Source organism: Myxine glutinosa, chromosome 7, assembly GCF_964187855.1.
Source record: "Myxine glutinosa chromosome 7, kmMyxGlut1.1, whole genome shotgun sequence".
Classification (NCBI taxonomy): domain Eukaryota; kingdom Metazoa; phylum Chordata; class Myxini; order Myxiniformes; family Myxinidae; genus Myxine; species Myxine glutinosa.
The window spans coordinates 60,889,106-60,914,319 of NC_136267.1; the positions used below are offsets into that span (position 1 = coordinate 60,889,106).

Here is a 25,214-nt window from a genome sequence, read left to right on the forward strand (position 1 = left end):
TCATCCACAGCTCAATGGAGTACTGCTCTCCCCTCTGGGCTGGTGCTCCTGCCTCACACCTAGCTCGTCTTCACGCTGTTGAAAGCAAAGCGTTCAGAATCATTGGAATCTCCCGCGATGACGCTATCTCCGAGGGCCTTTCACTTAATCACCGCAGGCAGGTTGGTGGTCTTTCCGTCTTCTACCGACTCCTCTCCGGCCTTGCTCCCCCAGCTCTCTCTGGGCTCTGTCCCCCAAATATTCCTGGAGGTCGCACAAGATCTGCCTGCAACCCTCTTATGGTTAAACTGCCAAAATCAAGACTCTCTGCTCACCTTCACTCCTTCATTCCTCTTTTCTCCCGCCTCTGGAACAAACTCCCTCACTCTCTTCAATCCCACTCTTCCCTCCAGGTCTTTAAAACGGCTGTTCACCACCATCTCTTATCTTCCCCAATCCAAAACCTTGATCTTTTCTACCCCCGCTAATTTCACCCCAAATCCACTTTTTTGAGGTGACTTTTGACTTCTTTCCTGGAAGTCCTTGGTGTCCTTGCGTTTTATACCTATCCTGCCTCCCCCCAGGCCCTCTCCCTCCAAAAACATCTCCCGATGTCCCTGCTCTCAAATGTTGTGTTTGTGTGCTTCCTCCCCTTCTCTCCCCATCTTTTCGACCGCTCCCCTTTTTATATACTTTGTTTGCTTGTTTGTTTGATTTGTTTGTTTGATAAATGTTAGCTCTTTCACGAGCCTCGACTCTGTACACAAAAAATATATATATATATATACCAACATGGACCCTCAGTAACTTCCTTGGCAGCCTCAGATTGGCTGACAAAAGATTGAGTTCCAGTGAACATCGGCAAGAAAAGAATGCAAGACATCCCAGTCAGTCTTGCTATATTGGATGACCACGTGAAGGTTGAAAATCAAGCCAATGGAGGATATAGCCAGGCACTGCCAAATATTCAGATAACACCTCTGTGTTTCCGAATTCCGTTTGGAGAAGGATTGGATGGCAGTGAAATTGCCATGACCCCCCCCCCCCCCCCTAATATTACCATAGCAGATACTTAGCGATGTAGACTTAGGCGCCCTTGGTGGAAGACTCGAAATGCAGGTTGAGACCAAGTGTTATTGGATTGAATAGTCATAGTGTTCCAATATATAGAGGAAGAAGAAGAGAAAAAAAAGAGGAAAAAAAGAAGGATCATTAGTTCAGCAATTTACGTCATGTACAAAGCCATAATGAGAGACATAAAGAGCCCAAATGAACCACAAGCCAGAGCAGAGGCAGCCTGATTGCCTACGGAAAGCAACCAGAAGTAGCTGCGAGGCTCACCATCCACGCATGTCCCTGGCAGCGCAGCTACCCCGGCATTTTACACCCGCTGATGGATCAGCCTCTCGATACATCCCCATAGAGTTCAGGATCTTGTACTATCGGGTGGCCATGACCTGCAGCATGTTTTCAACCTGTACCCTTCAGTGATCAGGCTCAGCTTGTCAAACACAGGGCTCAATGTACATGAATGTAACGATAAACTAACGCACCTCAAAAACAGAACAACCAGCCCCTTACACTGAAACAAGACAAACAGAAAGTTTCTCTCTTCACAGTTCAAAAATGGCTGGGAGGGGTTACTCGTCTGCTTCAAGACACCAAATAGTGCCTTTACCCCCATTTTTGGTAGACTGCCGACCAAGGCTTACAAGTACCACCCACCTGGGTTTTATATCAGAGTTGTCCCTCTCCTAGGCAGATAGCCATTCAAGGCTAACAAGCTCCACCCACCCAGAGCTCTCGGTTTTAAGGCACCGGGGATTCGCCTACACCCTTTGCCGTTAGTAATAAACATGGTCGGCACGAGAAGCCAGGCAGTAGGATTTGGTTAGAAGAGGCTCTTTGAGGCGCTGTGCTATATTTGGGAAATTTCAGAGGAGATGGAGATGCTCAATCAACCAACCCAATCCCAACACATTCCCCAACCCATTATGTCCCCGCTTGCATCATAGGATTCCGTCGTCGACGCAAAAAACATCTACCCGTTGTTACATTTGGATCACAATTAAAGGTCACCTGAAAAAAAAATTAAAGGCCATATGAGAGAAAGAGAGAGAGAAGCATGAGAGAGAAAAGAGAAAAGTAGAAGAATGACATCAAATGCTTCCAACTCGAGTTATCGTCTGCAAAATGAGCACAGGTCTTTTAATCTGTTGAGCCCCAAATCGAAGTATGCATTTCATCTTTGTATTGGTTCACGAGTTATCAAGTGACCACTATATTCGTCATGGGTGTGCGTCTGTCTGTCTGTCCGCAGCATAACCACCCAATGATATCACCCGATCTTGATGAAACTCAGAACTTCCCTGCTAATGTCTGCTGCTCTTCTTCTGCTCCAATCGGTTCTTCTGATCATGTACTTGTTAAAGTGGACATCTCTCTGGCCATTTTCAGAGAGCCTCCTCAGCGTCGACGAGTCTGGCATTTCACTCAGGCCGACTGGGATGGTCTTCAAGCAGCCATCAATCATCTGGATTGGTCTCCCATCTCCACTGCCTCTGACATCAATTCTTCCTGGTAATTCTTCCAAAGCAAACTGCTCTCTCTCATGCACAGATTTATCCCATCTCGTCTTCAGGTGTCTTACCCTTCCTCCCGTCCATGGTACACTGAATCTTGTGGTGAGGCAGTTGCCCTGAAACAACTTGCCTTTGCCTCTTGGAAGGCTAATCCAACTGAAGGCAATCTCAGTTCCTTCCACCAAGCTCGGAACAAGTGTGTGTCTACCCTCAGGAGTGCCAGGAAGCACTATCTCTCCACACTCAAGAATGAACTCTCAAACCTGTCTCCTTCCTCCAAATCCTGGTGGCGTCTGGTCAAATCCGTTTCTGGTGTTTGTTCCCCCTCCATCCCCTCCCTTACCTCAAATGGCTACACAGTTGACATCGCACGTGACAAAGCCGAATGCCTCAACTCTGTGTTTGCCTCAAAATCTTGTGTCCCAAACCCATCTCTCTCTGTTCCCACCTTTCCCAGTCGAACCCAACTGCTCCTGAACTATGTGTCCTTCTCTCCTGACAAGGTGGAGGAGTTTTTGTCAAACCTCGACTCTGATTCTGCAACTGGACCAGACGGCATCAGCCCGCGGGTTCTAAAATCATGCTCTGCCACTCTATCTCACCCTCTCTCTGTTCTTTTCACCCTCTCTTTTGCTCAAGGTCATCTGCCAGCATCCTGGAAATCAGCAAACATTACCGCTTTACACAAAAAGGTGCAAAAACAGATCCTTGCAACTACAGACCAATCAGCCTGCTCCCAATTATCAGCAAAGTCATGGAATCCATCATTGCTTCGGATATGAAATTTTTCCTCTTCTCCAATGGCTTGATCTCTGATCATCAATTTGGTTTCAGACCAGGTCACTCTACTCTGGACATGTTGCTTCTGCTGTCTCAACAATGGATGGAGGTCCTCAATGCCAAACAGGAAATCAGAGCTGTCTCCCTTGACATATCACGTGCCTTCGATACGGTCTGGCACCCAGCTCTGCTCACCAAACTCTCCTCCTATGGTATCCATGGAAATCTCCATGCATGGCTTGCGGACTTCCTCTCTGGTCGTAGTCAACGTGTGGCCCTGAATGGATTTCTCTCATTTCCCCTTCCTGTTCAGGCTGGAGTTCCCCAAGGCAGTGTTCTGGGCCCTGTGCTTTTTCTGGTCTTTATCAATGATCTCTCCGACTCTCTGGAAAATCCTCTCTATCTCTTTGCTGATAACTCCACTCTCTGCCGCTCCATTCCTCATCCCTCAGATCGGCAGTCTGCAGCCTCCTCACTCTCTGAAGACCTGGACAAAATCACAGACTGGTCAAACCAGTGGAACATGTCTTTCAATCATGACAAATCTCACACTCTTACTATGTCTCTCCGAAAAGATCGACGGGACAACCCTCCCATCTACTTTCTCAAAAATCCTCTCCAAGAAGTTCTGCCGCTCAAGCTTTTGGGTCTCACTATCTGCCAAGATCTTTCTTGGGAAAACCACATTTCCAAGCTGGCCTCCAAAGCCAGTCGCCGACTGGGCATCCTCCGTCGTGTGAAGTCCTTCCTAGGCACACCTGAGCTCCTCACCACATACAAGGCTTTCATCCGCAGCTCAATAGAATACTGTTCTCCCCTATGGGCCGGTGCTCCTGCCTCACACCTAGCTCGGCTTCACGCTGTTGAAACCAAAGCTTTCAGAATCATTGGAATCTCCCGCGATGAAGCTATCTCTGAGGGCCTTTCACTCACTCACCGCTGGCAGGTAGGTGGTCTTTCTGTCTTCTACCGACTCCTCTCCGGCCTTGCTCCCCCAGCTCTCTCTGTGCTCTGTCCCCCAAATATTCCCACAGGTCGCACAAGATCTGCCAGCAACCCTTTGATGGTTAAACTGCCGAAATCTCGGCTCTCTGCTCACCTTCACTCTTTCATTCCTCTTTTCTCCCGCCTCTGGAACAAACTCCCACACTCCCTTCAATCCCACTCCTCCCTCCAGGTCTTTAAAACAGCTGTTCACCACCATCTCTTATCTTCCCCCATCCAAAACCTTGATCTTTTCTACCCCCGCTAATTCACCCCAGATCCACCTTGTTTGAAATTCCAACTTCTTTCCTGGAAGTCCTGGCAGTGTCCATATGTTTTATACCTCTCCCACCCCTCCCCCTTCCCATGCCTCCCCCCCCCCCAAAGCCCTCTCCCTCCCACAGATCTCTCGATGTCTCTCGGTCCCTGCTCTCAAATGTTGTGTTTGTGTCCTTCCCCCTCTCTCCCCATCTTGTCGACTGCTCCCGTTGTTATATGTTTTATGTGTCGGTTTGTCTTTCTGTGTGATTAATATTAGCTCTTTCACGAGCCTCGATCTTGTATACAAAAAAAAAAAAAAAAAACTTGGGTGGGAGGTTCATATCATGATCTGGTTGTGTCCTGCCTAGAGTGGGCGTATCATGAAGATGTCTTTTTAGGGGGTAATCGAGTTCAAGCTACATCTTCTCCAAGGGGTTTGGTGAATCTGACAGGGGTTTCGATATTTGGTTCGGCCAATGTCATGTGTCTAGCCCCATGGAGCTCGATTTTTCATTTTCGCCCCAAGGTCAAAGTCACAAGGTCCCAAAATTTAGAAAAGTCGATTTTTGATGGTTTTATTACATTGTTCGCTTCCTGATAGGGTGACATGTCGTACATGATCTTATATTATCACATACATCATGAAATACAAGTTTTCCAACAAATTTCAGAATCTTCGACCTTTGACCATTGAAGGTCACAAAGGTCAAATTTTCAAAGTTGTCGGAATCGAACTGAATTTTCGGTATTGTGTAGCTAACTAACCTCATAACTGATTATGGTCCCGATTTGATGCATCAATCGTCGATGATCGTGACGATCGACTTGATAGACCGTCCTTTGTCATTGAATACCGCTCACTCATGAACCATCGTTGTCTCCTGACTTGTTACAATCTAAACTTGTGCCAGGTTGAATACCAAAAAAAAAAACAGATCCACAGAAAACAAAAACATAATGCCTCCGGCCTCAGCTGCGGAGGCATAAAACGATTAGAAATCAAAACAAAGACCGTTAGTACTTTAATTTATTTAACACAGGCCATATATACATGATCGGATGAGAAAGACTTTACATTAAGGTTTATACCAACTGATCATCCAATGCATAGTCAAAATCCCAAACTCCTCTACTGATGAGGTTGTGGCCACAAAAAGTCGAGAACCACCCCTGGGTGGGTCGCTGCTCTGTCGCAAGATGCTTGTAGGGCAGGAATAGGAAGCTTGGCAAGCGTACCAGCACACAATGGCCTATTCTTTTTGAAGTGCAATGTAATATGTAGATGTATATATACAACGAAAGGGAATGTACAGAAATTTTCACATATGTATAGCAAGACCAATTGCTGCACCTGCACGTCGACCAATTGATTGAGGGCGCAACACTGCTAAAAGCATCACAGCAGCGCTCCCTTGGCCCGCCAATCGCCAGAGAGGAAACTGTGCAGCTCTGCTTCCTCATCTTGATAATCATAATCATCGTCAGCGGCACCCGTCCTGCTTCCTTCGAGAGAGACATCTTTCAAGCCGTCCTGCCTGTCCCGCAGACTCTCGACACGACGGTATAGCTGTCTGCCAGGGACAAAAAGACAATGAACCATTTAGTCTTTTACTAAACAGTCACATTCATTACTGGCTGTGATTGGGCAACTGCCAGTGATCTTTTTTTTCCAAATGCACATGATGAGGACAGTCACAATTTCCATACAAAAAAATGGAAGACAATATTCAAAATCACTACCTTGTGACCATTTGCACTTGTGATATATTGCAGGACAAATATATAGTTTGTGAGGGGTGATTAAAAGGTTTCGGGAAAAGATTTCAGATTGCAGAGAAAAGTTAATCAAGTCGATTTTAAGCTCTACTCGCAGTCAAAACGTACCAAACTATTTGTAGTTCATTTACCATGACGGTCCTTCATTAAAAAATATACCACTTTGACCAATTAAGCATTCAAACAATCTATCCAAAAGCAAAACCTTTCTTTTCCACTAATCTTTTCATTCCTTCTATTCATTCTTCTTTCGTATGCAGCACATGGCTGTTGATGCAGTGCCCCTGTGGGTTAGAGTGGGAATTTGGACATCGACCCAGTGATACCTACCCTACTGTTAACGAAGGACACCATGGGATCGTTAACATCCACTAACTAATGCCGGCAGACGGGACACCCAGTTTAAGGTCCATCCGAGGGTTTAAGGTCCACAGTGTTCTGCTGACCAATTGTCCCACACATTGATGCCTCGCCCAGCCTGCAAGACACCAATATGGCAGTTTATATCTGGGCCGACATTCAAACCCAGGATACACAGCTCAGAGGGCTGTGCATACCTCCAGTCTAGGCTATGGTGCCAGTCCATTTCCTATACTTGGCTTCATACGAACAGCCAATGACCTTGGGGAAAGTGAGAACTTTCTGAGGCACTCTGGGTAATGGCGATGCCATCTTGTGACGTTACCTTTCTCTCTGCAGTCAGTGGGGCATTTGAGGAGAAATCCACCTCTCCCTACCTTCTGACCTCCTGTGTTCCCTCATGTGTTGCCATCCCACAGGGTTTATCCATGCTATATCCTCTTAAATGCCAAGCACAAATCGAGGAAGTAGCATGTACAATCTTTGGAATGAGCTGCTTGCAAAAGTCATTGTTACGACTCAGCCAGTGTCAGAATTTAACCCCAAACTTAAAAACTCGGAGTAGACCCTCCAACAATTATCCCACTATTTGATTGGTTAATTTTGTTAAAATGGTCGATTTTGCAGTACTGTATAGTTTATATTTTGAGCTGAAAAAGGTATAAGGGAATTCAGGCCATGTTATTATTATTTATAAACTGGTTTAAATCTTGAGACCCTTGAAACTTGTAAATGGATGTTTCACTTGTTATGTTGTTTCATTCAGTGGCAGTTCTGATCCTGGCTCATCCTGGCAGTGTATGTTTTTTCATAATGTGGCTCATCACAAAAGTTAGTTTTACCATTAGTGATATAATTTTGACAATGGCGTGAAACTCTTGGTATTTGTACGAAACCGTAACAAAGGGCCATTTACCTGCATCGATTCCAGTAAGGAAATTCCCTCCCATAACTCATATACATCGCTCGCAGAATGACCTGGACCACTCTGGGCAATCGAACATCCCTATGTGGGGCGTTTGCAGGAACACCCATTTACACCAGTTGGGGCTTTGGCCAATGTACACAAAAACACAATACAACCACCATGTGTACCATATCCTTCCTTATCCACAATGCCAGGTTCACTTCCCTTCCATTGGATGTTCTCCCAGCATTCATTCTGGCAGATCTCAAAAGGATAGGGTCATCAGCCTGGTATGGCATTGTTCACTCACATCTGCTCATCAGTCTCGTCAATGCGACGCTCCACTCTGCCCTCCTCGTCTTCCTCGTCTACGATGGCATCAGATACCTGTTCATTCAGCAAGGAAGTAATTATGTCCTCGTTAACATTACAAAAAAGAAGGGTGAAGAATATTAAACTGAGAAAAAAGGTAAAATTATTAAGACACAGAAGACCATTCGAAATGCAAGATCAAAAGATATGGACATCACAGTAGACCGAGCGACCAAATGCCACAAAATCATGCATGTGATTGCTCTCTCCTCTTTTCCTGTTGCTTCATTCTCTTGCTTTGTGTCCAACTGCTGACCCATTGTCCCACAGTCAGTTCAATGCCTTTTTACCATGTCACCTCGCTCTTCCATGAGCCTCCATATCGTACAGAAAATAAAACTTCATTACACAAGTTGCCTCATTTGCCTCACAAATGTAGTCGGCAAAATATTTTCATAATCACATTTAGGAACCATTACTATTTGGAGAATAATGGAATTTCCAAATTTCCAAATTCCACCGAACACAAAAACCCTCTTTCTAACACCCTTTTCCTATCTCCTCTTTCAACTCCCTTAACACCATTTTCCATATTCACCATGTTCCCTGCATCATGAATAATGAGCCAGTGGTTCAAAAGAAAACACTTACAAGCTAACTTTTATCCATCAGTCACATTGGTGAATTGTCAGAAAAGTAAACCTACAAGACTTCAATGGCGGTAAAAAAAATCTCAACAAATACTAATTCATTGACGTGTTTAATCCACTAGCCTGTTCCATGCTAAAAATTCAAATGACATATATAAATACAGCGTTGATTCTTTGTTACCACAGTTTGGTGATATCATTTAAATACGACCCAATGATAAATCTAATGTAGTTTTCCCCACGGGGTAAGCGCTGCTCATCAAGACCATGATGGGAATTCTTACCCACAATCCCAAAGATTCCCCAATCCACAAATGTAAACAGGCAGCCATCATGAGAGACCGGAAAATCAATAACATGTCTGACAAAGAACAGGCTGATCAATGCCATTTCAGATCCATTATACAATCTCAAATAAGCAAATATTACACCATTTAATGGACCATCTAGATATTACATACACAAGAGATGAGGGAGGGGTGAAAGTCGTGCACAAACCGTTTTTGAAGTGGCCATGATCTTCTCATCCCATACAAACTCAAAGACCAAGTTATCTCATCTGCACCTTTATTGAAGAACTCATCTGCCAAACCTCTCCGACCTGCCCCTACCCCAACCAAGCTCCCACGCCCTACCAAGCCCATTACAAAGCAATGCCAAAGGCTGTTGAGTACATAAGCTTGCAAGGTGTACTCACAGTGTTCTGCTGCCGCATTTCCTTCTGGAACTCTTCCCACTCTTTTTCCATCTGGTCTTTGGGAAGGTCCACCTTTCGCACCTGCAATCAAGGCTCAAGCTCACAAAAGGTCTGTTAAGGAATCCAGTGGGGGTCACAAAAGCCATGACAACTCCAGTTGACAATTTAAAATGTTTGATTTTTTTTTGTGAAAAAAACCTAACGAAGCTCTGTGTACTGCTCGCAAACAGGCCCACATGCTGGAGAGGTAGAGGTGCAAGCTTTGCAAATTCAAAATTGTCAGTATCAGAAATATTACAACAAACAGCACATTAACATGTGATGGTGCCAAGCAAGGATGCAATTTCATCGAGTACGAAGATGGAAAAAAGAAACATCAACATGTGGGCATTCTCAAAATATACAAGTGGATAAAATAGGAAACCTGCTAGCAGCATGTGGTATGCACGAATAATGTCCATTTCTTGAGCATGTTTTAGCAAAGAGTGAACATAACTGCGATCATGACACTTCTATCAATTTGGTTGTCAATTTTCCATAATAGAAAAAAGAAGTTAATTTGCACAGGCACTTGACTTGACCAGCCTAATTAAAGTACTGGAGGATGAAGGTCTCACTCAAACTCAAATGGAAGGCAATAAAGTTCAAAACATGAAATGTTCCTCGAAAAAAAGAAGAAAAATGTCGACGCACTCATCATGCAACAAAATCCTAGCGTACTGAATGAACCACCAGGATTGCGGAGCTGGTATTTCAACCAGCAGTTCCAACACATTCCCTGCACTACTCAGGCAAAAGTTAGGAAGCTTTCCTGCTTTCCTGATCATGCTGAAAATCAAAATGGTGGCGAGTTAGTAACAGAGAACGATAAAATATGGTAAATGCAAAGCACCAGGCCGATTGAAATTTACAGATGTTGCCCGTCAAGGAATTCCGTATTTGTCTGGTGCGAATCATTTAGTGATGAAATAAAACGGCATTCGGTAGAGCGCATTTTTAAGCTGAACAATTTACATTTTATATCATACTGGTAGGCTGGGATGTGCATCCAGGCATTAACCAAAATCTAATCGCATTCACCAAGTTTTGTCACAATCCATCTGCAACTTTTTGAAACATCATACTACACATCGTTTTTAGCCCCATCTTTCAATGATGAGAATCACTGAAAAAAAATATTTTTTATAAAAATCTCGTATCCGGATCCGGATTCATATCTTCACCAAGATCTAACCATTCGTCATTGGCAGAAAACCAAACTGTCCACCAAGTTTCATCCGAATCCATCAATAACTTTTTGAGATATCCTGCTGACAGACAAACAAACAGACAGTGGTGAAAACATAACCTCAGTACACCTTCGGTGGTGGAGGTAAAAAGTGTGCAAAACAAGCGTTAAGCCTAGGTCCCCCTTCGGTGAAGTGATGTGAGTTGGCAAAGTGGAAGACGCAAGGCGGCCATCTTGGATTTTGACGTGGCGACCCAATTTTCAATAGCGTTTTTCCTTATGCGTAGATACACCCACACACCAGATTAGAAGTTAGTAGTTCGTTTATGTTTCAAGATATTTCGCTCACAAGGTTCAGACATATATATGGTGGCGGCCATCTTGGATTTTGACGTGGCGACCCCAATTTTCAATAGCGTTCTTCCTTATGCCGAGATACACCCACACACCAGATCAGAAGTTGGTACTTCGCTTATTTTTCAAGATATTCCACTCACAAGGTTCAGACATACATGGCGATGGCCATCTTGGATTTTGACGTGGGTTGCACCCACACACCAAATTAGAATTCGGTCCTTCGCTTGCGCACGCCCGCACGCACGGATGGACGGACGCACACACGGACGGAGGGGAAAACCATAGTCCCCCTATCGCTCCGCGGTGCAACGGGGGACAATAAGCCACAATCACATATGTTGAAAGATAGATGACCTTGATCAACAATGCAAAAATCAAAAAACAAACAAGTTCATCCTGTCAGTTAAGAAGTAAACATCAGAGTTGAGCCTGGCATCACTCATGATAGTTATAGATGGGGCATACAAAAGATTCCAAGACAAACCAAAATAAAAAAGTGCAGAGTGAGATGTGCATGGAGGAAGATTCGGGAACTGAGTGGCGTGCTGATGAGGAGCGGAGTGTCGTTGAAGCTGAATGGAAAGGTGTATGCTGCATGTGTGAGAAGTGTTATGATTTATGGGAGCGAGACATGGGTAATGAACGTAGAGCAGCAACGAAGGCTGGAAAGGGTGGAAATGCGAATGGTTCGGTGGATGTGCGGAGTATCGTTGAGAGAGAGGAAGACAAATGATGAATTGCGAAAGATGATGGGAATAGAGCCTATGATGGATGCTGTGAAGAGGAACAGGTTGAGATGGTTTGGTCATGTGTTGAAGAAGGATGAAAGTGACTGGTTGAGAAGAGTGATGGAAATGAATGTAGAAGGAAGTAGAGGACAGGGAAGACCGAGAAAGACTTGGCGAAAGATGGTGGAAGAAGAAATGCCGGCAAGGGGGTTAACAAGGAGAGATGCAAAAAAATAGGGCAAAATGGAGAAGATTGTCATGGGGACCGCAAGGCTATCCCCCGCTCTAGCAGGGAAAATGGCCTTAAAATGCATGTTGTGTGTTGTTTTTGCACGCACACACACACACACACACACACACACACACACACACACACACACACACACACACACACACACACACACACACACACACACACACACACACACACACACACACACACACACACACACACACACGTATATACTTATATATTAAAAACAAAAACCCCAAAAAAACATTGGCCTGTCTTGTATTACAGTACCTCATTTTAATATTAAACTTTTTGAATGATCCCTATTATTTAGAAATAAAATTAATGTCAAGTTTGAACCATATATACATATGCATACATACAGTCATGTGAAAAAGTAAGTACACCCCATGTAAAGTTTTGACTTTTTCAACATATTTCAACATACAGCTATTTGATCTTCATTTCAACAATATTGATAGATAAAGGTGATATAATCTATCTATAATTCCAGTAATCTCTGTGTGTATGTGTGTGTGTATGTGTGTGTGTATGTGTGTGTGTCGTTTGTCTGTGACCGCTGTTTCTCGACAACCACGGGTCCGATATACTTGAAACTTGCCAGGTATATTGCTGGGGACCCGAGGATGTGCCTTTTCAAGGTTTCATATTAATCGGACAAGTAGTTACCGAGCTATGGCGATTTATTTACCAAACTCCGCAAGCCGTTCGCTTTGGCTTTGCGAATGGACCAAACCATTTCATGTAAATAGAGGGGGGGATTGTCACCGTACTCGCAAGCCGTTCGCTTTGGCTTTGCGAATGGACCAAACCATTTCATGTAAATAGAGGGGGGGGGATTGTCACCGTACTCGCAAGCCGTTCGCTTTGGCTTTGCGAATGGACCAAACCATTTCATGTAAATAGAGGGGGGGGGATATAATTTTAGATATATATATAGTACGGGCATGCCCTAGTATAACAAATATCATGAAACATTTACATTTTGTAGTCCATTGTATAATTTAAATAAACATTAATGCAAATTTCGCATGTGGAAAAAGTAAGTACACCCTTGGCTCTAATAGGTGGTATTGCCCCATTTGGCAGAAACAACCTCAAGTAGGTGTTTCTTGTAACTGTCTACCAGTCTCTGACATCGACTGGGAGAAATTTTTGCCCACTACTCCATGCAGAATTATTTCTGCTGTGCGATGTTTGAGGGGTTTCTTGCATGCACAGCTCGTTTCAAATCCCCCCACATCTCGATGGGATTTAGATCCGGGCTTTGACTTGGCCATTCCAGAACCCTCCATTTCTTTCTTTTCAGCCATTCCTTGGTGGATTTACTGGTATGTTTAGGGTCATTGTCATGTTGCAAGGTCCACGTTAGGTTGAGCTTCAACTTTCTGACAGATGGCCTCACATTATCCTCAAGCACCCTCTGGTACAATAAAGAATTCATAGTGGATTATATGATGGTGAGCTGCCCAGGCCCTGATGTAGCAAAGCTGCCCCCAAACCATAATATTTCCACCAACATTCTTTTCAGTTGGTATCAGGTTCTTGTGGTCAAATAGTCTTTGGTTTTCGCCAAACATGTCTTGGTACTGTGGCTAATGGCTCTACCATTGACTCATCTGTCCAGAGCACATTGTTCCAGAAGTGATGGTCTTTGCCTCGGTGTTCATTGGCAAACTTTAGTCTTGCCCTGATGTTCTTTCTGGACAGCAAAGGTTTCCTCCTGGCACACCTCCCATGTAGATCAAATTTGTGCAGCCTCTTTCTAATGGTAGACTCGTGCACTTTGACATCAACAGTGGCAAGAGCTACCCATGAGCTACCCAAGAGCTACCCATGTCCCATGATGACATTCTGGGGTTCTTAGAGACTTCTTTCAGCATCTTGCGGTCTGCTCTCGGGCTGAACTTGCTGGGTGGCCTGGCCTGAACAAGTTGGCAGTTGTTTGGAATCTTCTCCACTTGTAGATGATCTTCCGGACAGTCGAATGATTGATTTCAAATTGTTTGGAGATCTTTTTAAACCCCTTCCCAGACTCGCCGGCATCTATAACCTTCTTTCTGAAGGCTTCAGAGAGCTCTTTTGATCGAGGCATGGTGACGCCACACACTTCAACAACAAAGAGCAAACCAAACGAAATGTCTGAGGTTTAAATAAGACAGGTTCCTCCAAGATCTTCTCTAACGATGGTCTAATCATTTGCACCTGAGCTGGTGCACCTGATTCTAATTTTAGGTATTTGAAGTAGTGATAAATGTCGGGGTGTACTTACTTTTTCCACATGCGAAATTTGCATTTATGTTTATTTAAATGATACAATGGACGACAAAATGTAAATGTTTCATGATATTTGTTATATTATATCACCTTTATCTATCAATATTGTTGAAGTGAAGATCAAGTAGCTGTATGTTCAAATATGTTGAAAAGGTCAAAACTTTACATGGGGTGTACCTACTTTTTCACGTGACTGTATATTATTCCTTCATACGTCATACCTTTGCATCCATGACAGGATCATCGAAAAACCCTTCGGGCAATGTCTCTGCCATACTAGATGCCCTATCAAAGGTCAAAGGACAACGGGGAAGTAGAGGGGGAAAAATGGGGGCGAGTGAGAAACTAGCATGAGGATAGTCATATTGGTTGAGAAATGCAAGCATATTTATACCCTGTTCGATTTTAATTCCAGAGTGAGCGGGATTTTTAAAAAAGGACAATGGCAAATCTTCCGACCGCTAAGAGCATTCCGACAGCATGACGGTGTGTATTGAGGAACAAACTTAAAGAAACATTCAACACGTTTACACACAGCCGCAAATTAAACACACTCACTCTTCAAATGGAAATGGCCCTCAAAAAGCCCACGAGGCTGCACGATAAAACCATGTTAACAGGGGAAGGGCAAAAAAGAGAAGATTATTTAACAGTGAAATCTAAAAAAGTTTGAAAAAAAAAAAAAGCAAGTCAGCTTTAAAATAAGAGCTGTCATGACAAAAACTCATTGAGAAATTTGACTGTGGGTGCCAAGAGGTTACACAAAGCGGTGAGAGTATGCGGAGTTATGGGGGGAAGGGAGTGCAGAGAGGAGGAATGGCAGGAGAAAGCAATGCAATAGAACAACACTGTAACCAAGTCGACAAAAGAAGAAATAATTTGTCTGCAGCCTAAGCAGCAAATGATCAGCAACGGAATTAAATGTGAAATGGTTGAGAGATATGATCAGTGATATCATGTTTACGAGGTGCAAGATGAACTGAGACGAGCCCAAGACGAAGCCTGTAATATCAAATCAAGAATGGACAAACCCAAAGGCAGACAAACCCAGGAGTTTCAAAACTCTTGACAAGCCCTGGCAAGCGTTTCAAAGGATGTCATTTATAGAACGTTAACATGGCATTCTCAGGCCTACAAGTATGAATGCAGACTAAAGAGCTTCTAAAAGAAGCAAGGTGTCGCACCATCAGCAACATTTTCACAACACCATCTTTCTTGTGTGCAAAGAGGAAATCGGCCAGCCAACGGAGCCGAGGATAGTGGATACCATCAAAAAGGGGCCTTGGCAAGCAAAGCCTGTTGGCAGACCATGTCAAAGGCATGGAAGCCATCCAAACAAGCAGGAACGTTTGTGGTCAAGGAGACGTACAAGCTGTTGTCAACAGAGTAACCACGATATAAATTAACGTGGTCACCAGCATGACATACGAAAATATTAACTGGTTATTCAAAAGGACTGTGTTTGGACCTGATCCAATACAAGACTTTCAAAATTATCTATGAATGCCAAACAAGGCCTTTTGTGCATGCTCTGTGTGTGTTTGTTTGTGTGTTTACAGTGACTCGCTTCTGCTCTCTGGGCACTTTTATCCTGCCGTTAATAGCACGATGTGTAATTCAAGTAATCTTCTTGACATAATTGTCAGGATTTAGGTTTAGACGAAAGAGCGGCAATTTCAAAACGGTTAATCATAATTGCTCTGTTCTCAAATGCAAATCAGACTCAAAGAAATACAGGAACATGACAAATATCTGTCCATGGATGAGAGGTGTCAGGCTCATAACATTTCCTGTTAGTGTTAGTACAAGCTAGCAGCATCAGTGTATATAACAAAAAAAAAAATAACAAAAAAAAACACACACACACACACACACACACACACACACACACACACACACACACACACACACACACACACACACACACACACACACACACACACACAATTAATTGTACAGTATCGGTTGTTCCTAAACTTAAATATAAATAATTTAAAGGATTGCTGTAAATGATGTTAATTTAACAACATCCCACATTCAACTTTATTTAAATTGTAAACCTCAAACATAGTTTCTCCACCTAAAGCAAGAACGTTAACCTGAAAGCAACTGACTCGTTTCCCGACCGCATGGATCATCAGCTGGGCACCGTTCTTCCTCGAGGTTTCGATCCTTTCAGCCCAGGACCTCTCCAAACGGCGGATCCACAACCTCGATCATGGATCCACATCAATAGATGGTACATCAGTAGATCCACAACCTCAGTTGCGTCCAGGCAGTCAGTCAACCCATCAATGCAACATCAACATCTCGCAAAAACAGGGTTAATTCTACACGCAAGGCAAAATCACGGCTCACGACCTTCCCTCGTGATAACCATCGAACGTTAGAGTGGTAGAGAAGGACTGCGAATTCAGAGCCGATTTCTTTGCACAGCTCTTTGAAGATGCGATGATTCAGAGCACGGCTTCGCACGTAATTCACAGTTTCAACGACGATTTTCAGAACAGTCCTAATTATTTCACCTGCAACCGTACCATAAAATAGCTTTTTGGGAATGTTGCTGTCTAAGAAAGGCATTTGGACAATGTGGAATGGAAATGCATCTCGTTTATCAAATAATTTGGTGTGAAATTTATTATTATGGATGTCAATTTGTAATTCTAAAAAGGAAACTGAAGTGGAAGATTGGTTTTCCTTTTTTAATTCAAGTTCTTTTGGATATATGTCATCATGAAGCTGCTCAAATATTTATCCATCATTAATTGCCAACAAATCATCAATGAACCTGAAGATGTTTCCGCATCTTCGTGCAGTTGTTAATTTATTCCTGCACATGTTCTGGACCCAATCAAACTCGTACATGTGCAGAAACAAATTTGCAAAGAAAGGGGCCGGATCTGAACCCATGGGTATGCCCACTGTCTGCTGGAGTATCTTGTTGCCAAATGTAAAGAAACTGTTGTTTAGCAGAAATCGAACACACACACACACACACACACACACACACACACACACACACACACACACACACACACACACACACACACACACACACACACACAGTAACACACACACAGTAACACACACACACAGTAACACACACACACAGTAACACACACACAGTAACACACACACACAGTAACACACACACACAGTAACACACACACACAGTAAAACACACACACACACACACACACACACACACACACACAAAGGTGGATACAACAAGACCTGGGGAGGGCTACGTTCCACTTTCTGAAACTTGCATTTGAAGATAACAACCCACGACAGGTGGCAACCATGAGATGATGAGGATAACAACCCATGACAGCGCACTGACACACACACTTGTGTTTCTCCTTTTACCAACAGATGCAAAATCGAATATAATTTCTCTTGTGGCCTGGAACCAAGCAAAAATATATATATTTACAATGGCCCTCACAGCCCATACAGCTAAAACTCCCACCTTCCCCATCCACATACCATTCTCATATAACCTTCCCATCAGTGTTAAAAAACAACGAAACCAGATAAGGTAACACCCACTTACTGAGTTACTTACTTACTGAGTTGTCATGATTTACACCAATTATAATACAAACAATTATTTTGCACAAATTTATTTGTTGTGTTTGTGATATCACATTTTTATAGGCAATTTCGGTTGAAGATTTTGGTTGAATGTTTTTTTTTTCAAGAAAGAACCCCTCAGCACATACATCGGGGGAGGGAGGGGTAGGTGCAGCCTGGAAATTTGGGACGATTACACACCACCACGTAATTCAAAACACCTCACCACCAAGTCATTTAAAACACCTCACAGCCATAAAACACGTAATAAAAACACCTAACCACCACGAAATTAAAAACACCTCACCACCAAGTCATTTAAAACACCTCACAGCCATAAAACACGTAATTAAAAACACCTCACAGCCACAAAATTAAAAACACCTCACCACCACGTAATTCAAAACACCTCATCACTGCACATAGGATTTTTATGTGAAAAAATAAAAAAATATTTTTTCACATAAAACCGCTTTTTTGCGCGCAAAAAAAATATTTTGCTATTTTCGGAGAAAAACAAATATTTCGCCCTTTTTCGGGAAAAATAAAATAAAATGCCCTTTTTGGTCGAAAATGTCTGGCAATGCTAAAAAAGATTAGGGAATTTTTCGAAATTTTTAACTGCGATCGAAATGTTTAACTGCGATCGAAATTTTTAACTGCGATCGATCTCAAAAACAAAACGTTGCGTCCACTTGCGTCCCCAGCGTGTACAGCAGTGAGGCGGTGTACTACAGTGAGAGAGTGTACACAAAGTGTGAACAAGTCTCCTATCAAGATGAGTGCTGCTCTTCGTGACAAGTGGCTGAAGGAATTCAACGCTGGCGGCGATGGGGCCACCTTCAAGTACGTGTCGAGTGACACGGCTTTCTGTCGAGCTTGTGAAAAGACTTTCCGGGCGAAGCAGAAGTCTGAGCTGGCCCAACATGTCCGAGGAGACCGCCACAAGAACAACTTGGCCTTGAAGAAGAAGAGGACGGTCACGCAAGCCACCATGGAGGACTTTGGTGGCGGAAAGAGGCACAAGTGCGACGTCGTGGCTCAGGAGCTGTGCCAGGCCATGCTGGCCGCTGGCATCCCATGGTCGAAATTGGAAAACCCTGCCCTCCGGTCGTTCCTGGAGAAGCACATCACTCTCCAGATCCCCGATGAAAGCTGGATTCGAAAGCACTACCTCGACAAGTGCTACGACGAGGCCTTGGCGGGGTTCCGTGCCGACCTCGGACAGCAGCCCATCTGGCTGTCCGTCGACGAGACGACCGATTCGGCAGGTCGATATGTGGCCAACATCATCGCGGGACGCTTGTCCAAGGAGGGGTACTTTCGTCCCCACCTCGTCCAGTGCATGTTTCTGGAGAAGACCAACTCTGGGGAGATCGTGCGCGCAGTCAACGACACGCTGCGCTATCTTTGGCCTGATTTCAAGCCGGAGTGCCTCAAGGTCCTCGTCAGCGACGCCGCGGCCTATATGATCAAGGCCGGCCATGCCCTGAAGGAACTCTTCCCGGACTTGCTGCATGTGACTTGCGTTGCCCACGCGCTCCACCGTGTCTGCGAGACAGTCCGAGAAATGTTCAAGGACGTCAACGACCTGATTGCCACGACGAAGAAGGTGTTCGTCAAAGCCCCGTCGCATGTTGTCCTTTGGAAGGAGCAGCAGCCCAATCTTTATCTCCCCCCCCCCCCCCCGGAGCCCATTCTGACTCGGTGGGGGACGTGGATCGACGCCGCGGTGTTTTACGCCGAGCACTTCGAGGCCGTCAAGGACATTGTGGACCAGCTGAACGATGACGACGCGATGGCAATCCGGAGTGCCAAGGACCTGTTCGGAAAGGCGGACATCAAGCTCAGTTTGGTCTTCTTAAATGCCCATGTGTTGTTCATCCCGAAGATCCTTAAGCAGCTGGAGGAGGCCGGCATGGAGCTGGCCAAGGCCTTCCAGCTCCTTGATCAGGCCAAGGAGGAGCTCGAAAAGATCCGAGGCTGCCGTAAGGAGATCCTGCTCACCAAGTTCAAGGCGGTGCTGCAGCGCAATCCCGACATTGGTGTGCTGAGGACAGTGGCTTTGATCCTGGATGGAGATCAGCACGGATCTGAGGTTGGTGTGCCGGCTGGAGTCAAGCTTGCCGACATCCCCCTCTTGAGGTACTGCCCCATCGTCAGCGTCGACGTGGAAAGGTCCTTCTCCGTCTACAGAAACGTCCTCACCGACCACCGCCACCGCCTCACCAAGGAGAACATTACCAAGATAATGATTTCAAACACCTACTTTAACCGTTCCTAAAAGGGTCTTGTCAATTTCTTCTAGTCCTCTACTTATCAAACAATGCGGTTGCAATAAAGGTACCTGAACGTCATTTTGTACCTGTTTACTAGCCCAGAGTGCTTAATGTTGTGCAGGAAAAAGCTTACCATTTTTTGTTCTTTTTTTGACTGATTTCTGAAAAACTTGGTAATAATAAAAAATGAATAAAACGGGGGAAAAAAATATTTCGGGATTTTTTCACATAAAAAAAAAAAAAATCCGCTTTTCAAAACATAAAAGGCCTATTTTCTTAACATAAAAATCTGTAGTCTACTCATCACCAACTAATTCAAAACACCTCACCACCACGTAATTCAAAACACCTCACCACCACGTAATTCAAAACACCTCACAGCCATAAAACACGTAATAAAAACACCTCACCACCACGAAATTAAAAACACCTCACAGCCATAAAACACGTAATAAAAACACCTCACCACCACGTAATTCAAAACACCTCACCACCAAGTAATTTAAAACACCTCACAGCCATAAAACACGTAATAAAAACACCTCACCACCACGAAATTAAAAACACCTCACAGCCATAAAACACGTAACTAAAAACACCTCACAGCCACAAAATTAAAAACACCTCACCACCACGTAATTCAAAACACCTCATCACCAACTAATTCAAAACACCTCACCACCACGTAATTCAAAACACCTCACCACCACGTAATTCAAAACACGTCACCACCATGTGATTTAAAAACACCTCACCACCACGTCATTTAAAAACACCTCACCACCACATAATTAAAAATACCTCACCACCACGTGATTCAAAACCACAACGTTATTAAAAACACTTCACAACCACGGAAACAAAAGTTTGAGGGAGTCGTTAAGTGACAACACAGACACTGCCCAGATGTGTAGATATATAGATAAATGGCTGTACCCGAGTTGCCGTTTTGTCATGGTTTAAACCAATCTTAATTCAAACAATTATTTTGCACAAATGTATTTGTAATATACGTGATACCACATTTTCTAAACAATTAAAGTTGGGGAAAAAAATTTCCCTGAAAAAATTCCAAAAAAATAATTGGAATTAAAATAAAATAAAAACCCTTAGGACAGTGGTTCTTAACCTTTTTAAAGGCGCCGAACCCTAGCGAAACCCACCGAACACTCACCCCTCAAGTTTTACCAAAAAATTAAGAAGAATTGCATCTTAATGCGTTGGCTCTGTTCTTCTTTTCGGGAGGCGATCTGGGAAATGCGTGGTTTTGTTTTGGCAAGGGCCACCCGCAAATCATTTTCACATGCAAGGCTGCTCCTTTTCTTTGTTTTAATGTCCACCAGTTTCGAAAACGCATGCTCGCAGAGATACGTTGTAACGAACGGCGTGAGGATCTCAAGGGCAATTTAGCGATGTGAGGATACCCTTCCATTTGGCGACACCAAAACGTTGAGAGCGTTGTGCCGAAGAGTTCTTGTTGGGTCTGGCTCTGCTGAAGTTCGATGAGGTCGTAGAGGTATTGGTCGTTGACATCTGCCGTTGCAACGTCGAAAGTAAACGGCTGGGTATTGCTCTTGGTCAGGGAAGTAGCCGTCTAATGACTTTCCCAGCTCATCCAAGTGCATGGCAATCGCTTGCTTCAGCTCCCCCGGTACAGCAGTGCCTCCAACTTCAGACTCATCTTCGATCCCGCTCACGCACTCGTCCAGTAGCGAAAAGTTCGCGAAGTTGTCGTTCTCTGTTCGCCGCCTCCACAACGGTAACTTCTTTCGGAATGCGCTCAGCTTTTCTTCAGATTCGATGACATTCACTCCACCGCCCTGCATCTGGCAATTGAGATGATTGAGTGCGTCGAAGATGTTAGCCATGTACGCCAAGGTGAGGATGAACTCTGACTCTTGGAAGTGCGTTGCATGGCAATGCTGGTGTTCTCGCAAAAACAGGGCTAATTCTACACGCAAGGCAAAAACACGGCTCACGACCTTCCCTCGTGATAACCATCGAACGTTAGAGTGGTGGAGAAGGACTTCGAATTCAGAGCCGATTTCTTTGCACAGCTCTTTGAAGATGTGATGATTCCGAGCATGGTTTTGCACGTAATTCACAATTTCAACGACGATTTTCAGAACATTGGCCAGTTTTGGAGGCAGGGTTTTGATGCCAGCACGTGTCTGTGCAAGGCGCAATGCGTGACGATGATGTGTGGTGCATTGGCCTTCACCAGCGTTCCAAAACCGGAGTTGCATCCCAGCTTGGCTGGAGCTCCGTCCGAGCAAACTGCAGACACCATGTTCCACGAGAGGCCGTTGCTTCTGAAGAAGTTAGCTCTTTCACGAGCCTCGATTAAGTATACAAAATAAAACAAAAAAAACAACAAAAAAAAAAACTTCTAGTTACGATGACAGGATTTATTATCTACTCAACTCTATGTCACCTCAAATCCCATTATAATATTACAAAGAAAACTGCGAATTGTTAGTTTTGAATTGCGACCAAAGGAGTTATATCACCTCCACCTAATTTTCTGAGTAATTCAATCATATTTTATAATCACCATCCACTTTTGACTAATATAACTCTGAACCCGCCCTGCATATCCACAAACATTTCCAACTTACTTTTCAATTAATCAGTAACTCCAAAGTAAGGCACGACCAATGACGCACGGCACACGGCAAGCTAATTGAGGCTATTCACTGGAATTTCCGAACACCTGCAAAGTCCAAAATCCAGTAAGTAAGTAAGCAAGTAAGCACCATCAACAGAATAATTAGCAAGTTGCTCATTGATTCAACTTACTACAGTCAGTGTGAAACAACTTATCTTAAACACAGACCAGAGCATTCGTACGCGCTCATAATTTTTTTTAGTACGTGAAGTGCACTCCAGGTCCAAATATCCCACTCCCGGACACCAATTTGTTGCGGATCTCGAGCTCGTCGACGTACTGAGGGGGGGTTATGCCCTGATCCCCCCTCGAGCTTCGAGTCCACCCCCACGCTATACTCGTGGAGGACGGATTGCTGGGCAATTCCAGCCGCCGAACCCACAGCTAACGCGTGGAAGGGTTTCCGGTCACAACCCGAGTACTTTCAACACACGCCGCAGCGAGAACGGGGGCTGAACCTCACACGAGTCACGCGGTATGGTACTCCCGAGCGGTTTGTGCGTCGCGTGACTCGTGCCGTTAATCACTATGAACCCGATCGAGCGGTTTTAATCGTGCAATTCGAGGCCAATGGTGAAGGGACAAAAACGGCCAAGTTGGAAACAACCCACAGGATTTATTCACAAATGTACAATGGTGAAAGAAAAGGGACACAGAGGAGAACCTTAACAGCCTTACTTACGTTTTCCCAGACAAGGGCCCTCAGACGCGTTCGGGGAAGGGGAGGAAGAGGGGGACGCGCACAAAGCGCGGCCGCTTCGTGCAGTTCGCCTGGACGGCTCATTGGGTGTTTCCCCGCCGAGGATGTTCGCGGCAGGGACGTCGATCTCAGTCATGCATGAACGGGAATCCACCGAGCGTGTCCCAAAGCCAGCGAGGCAAAGCGCACGTGCAGGGAGTCCAGGCAGAGGGCGTCAGAGACCAGGTAGCGCGTTCAGAATCCCGGGACAGAGAGTCTATATTAGGGAGTCCAGGCAGGGAGATCGTCGGGCCAGAGCGAGAGTTCGAGGATCCGGGCCGGGTTTTATAGCCCCCGGAGTCCCACCAGAATGTTCTACGGGTCTCCACTGGCCGCCGGGGGTCACGTGTCGTGATAGCCCCTCATTAGTCACTCCCCTTAGCTCTCATTGGCCGCCGTTCTTGGCCACACCACTTAGCTCTCATTGGCCGACGTTATTGGCCACTCCCCTTTAGCTCCCATTGGCTGTTTGCTGCTTACCAGCCACGCCCTCCAGCTCCTCCCTCGGGCCTGTTAGACTTGCCCTAGGCCCATCACATGGCATTCCAAGCTCCAATGAGGCCTACCCTTACTCTACCTGCCTCAACGCATACCAACACTGGGAAGGAGACTATACTTCACATTTAATAAGAAATAACTGACAAAGCGAGGCTACATGTTGTGGTGCAACTAACTAAAGGGGGGTTGCCTTTATTTCAAAAACCACAACAATATTATATATATATATATATATACAGTGGAACCTTGACTTACGAGTGCACCAACTTACGAGTTTTCCGAGATACGAGCCGTCGCTCGGGCGGTTTATTGCTTTGAGATGCGAGCCGAGATCTGAGTTACGAGCTTTCGCCACCCGCCACCAGGTGGGTTCCGGTCACGTGGTTATCTTGCCGTGCAAGTATCTCTGCCGTATATCGCTGCTGCTTTGTTTTCGCATGTTGGTTATTTTGAGTTTACGCCACCTGCCACCAGGTGGGTTCCGGTCACGTGGTTATCTTGCCGTGCAAGTACAGTATCTCTGCCATATATCGCTGCTGCTTTGTTTTCGCATGTTGGTTATTTTGAGTTTACGCCACCCGCCACCAGGTGGGTTCCGGTCACGTGGTTATCTTGCCGTGCAAGTATCTCTGCCGTATATCGCTGCTGCTTTGTTTTCGCATGTTGGTTATTTTGAGTTTACGCCACCCGCCACCAGGTGGGTTCCGGTCACGTGGTTATCTTGCCGTGCAAGTATCTCTGCCGTATATCGCTGCTGCTTTGTTTTCGCATTTTGGTTATTTTGAGTTTACGCCACCCGCCACCAGGTGGGTTCCGGTCACGTGGTTATCTTGCCGTGCAAGTACAGTATCTCTGCCGTATATCGCTGCTGCTTTGTTTTCGCATTTTGGTTATTTTGGAAAATTTCTTAGTTTTAACCATGGGTCCTAAGAAAGTGAGTGCCAAGGGCAGTGCTGAGAAGAAGAAGAGGATGATGTGCTTGGCTATAAAACACGCAATCGTTGAACAACATGAGCGAGGTGTGCGTGTTGTCGACTTGGTGAGGCAGATGTGAAGGCAGCTGAAGATTTTATTATAACTTTTGCCGAACTGATAGAAGCCGAACGATACATCCCCCAGCAAATCTTCAACTGTGACGAGACAGGGCTCTTCTGGAAAAAGATGCCGAGGAGGACGTATATAACGGCAGAGGAGAAGAGCATGCCAGGCCACAACTTGTTCAGAGTGCCGGCGATAGCTCGCCTTCTCTTTGTGGAAGACACGGTGAGATCCTTAACATCCAACAACTAATGGGACGCAAATGGGGCGCCCAGTTTAGCGGTA

At 44.8% G+C, this 25,214-nt stretch overlaps 1 protein-coding gene across 2 annotated transcripts in view; it reads right to left on the bottom strand.

Annotated features, from left to right (window-relative positions):
- Window positions 1-5,595: 5,595 nt before the first annotated feature.
- The window catches only part of ZNF830 (zinc finger protein 830), a 43,750-nt gene continuing 24,131 nt past the window's right edge, over window positions 5,596-25,214 (bottom strand). For both annotated transcript variants that reach the window (XM_078781815.1, XM_068122430.2), the window contains 4 exons: window positions 14,353-14,416; window positions 9,289-9,369; window positions 7,940-8,016; window positions 5,596-6,157 (listed from right to left, as the gene is read on the bottom strand). In XM_078781815.1, coding sequence (XP_078637941.1) covers window positions 5,983-6,157; window positions 7,940-8,016; window positions 9,289-9,369; window positions 14,353-14,416 — 397 coding nt within the window. In that variant the 3' untranslated portion in view covers window positions 5,596-5,982. The remainder of the gene's footprint in view (window positions 6,158-7,939; window positions 8,017-9,288; window positions 9,370-14,352; window positions 14,417-25,214) is intronic.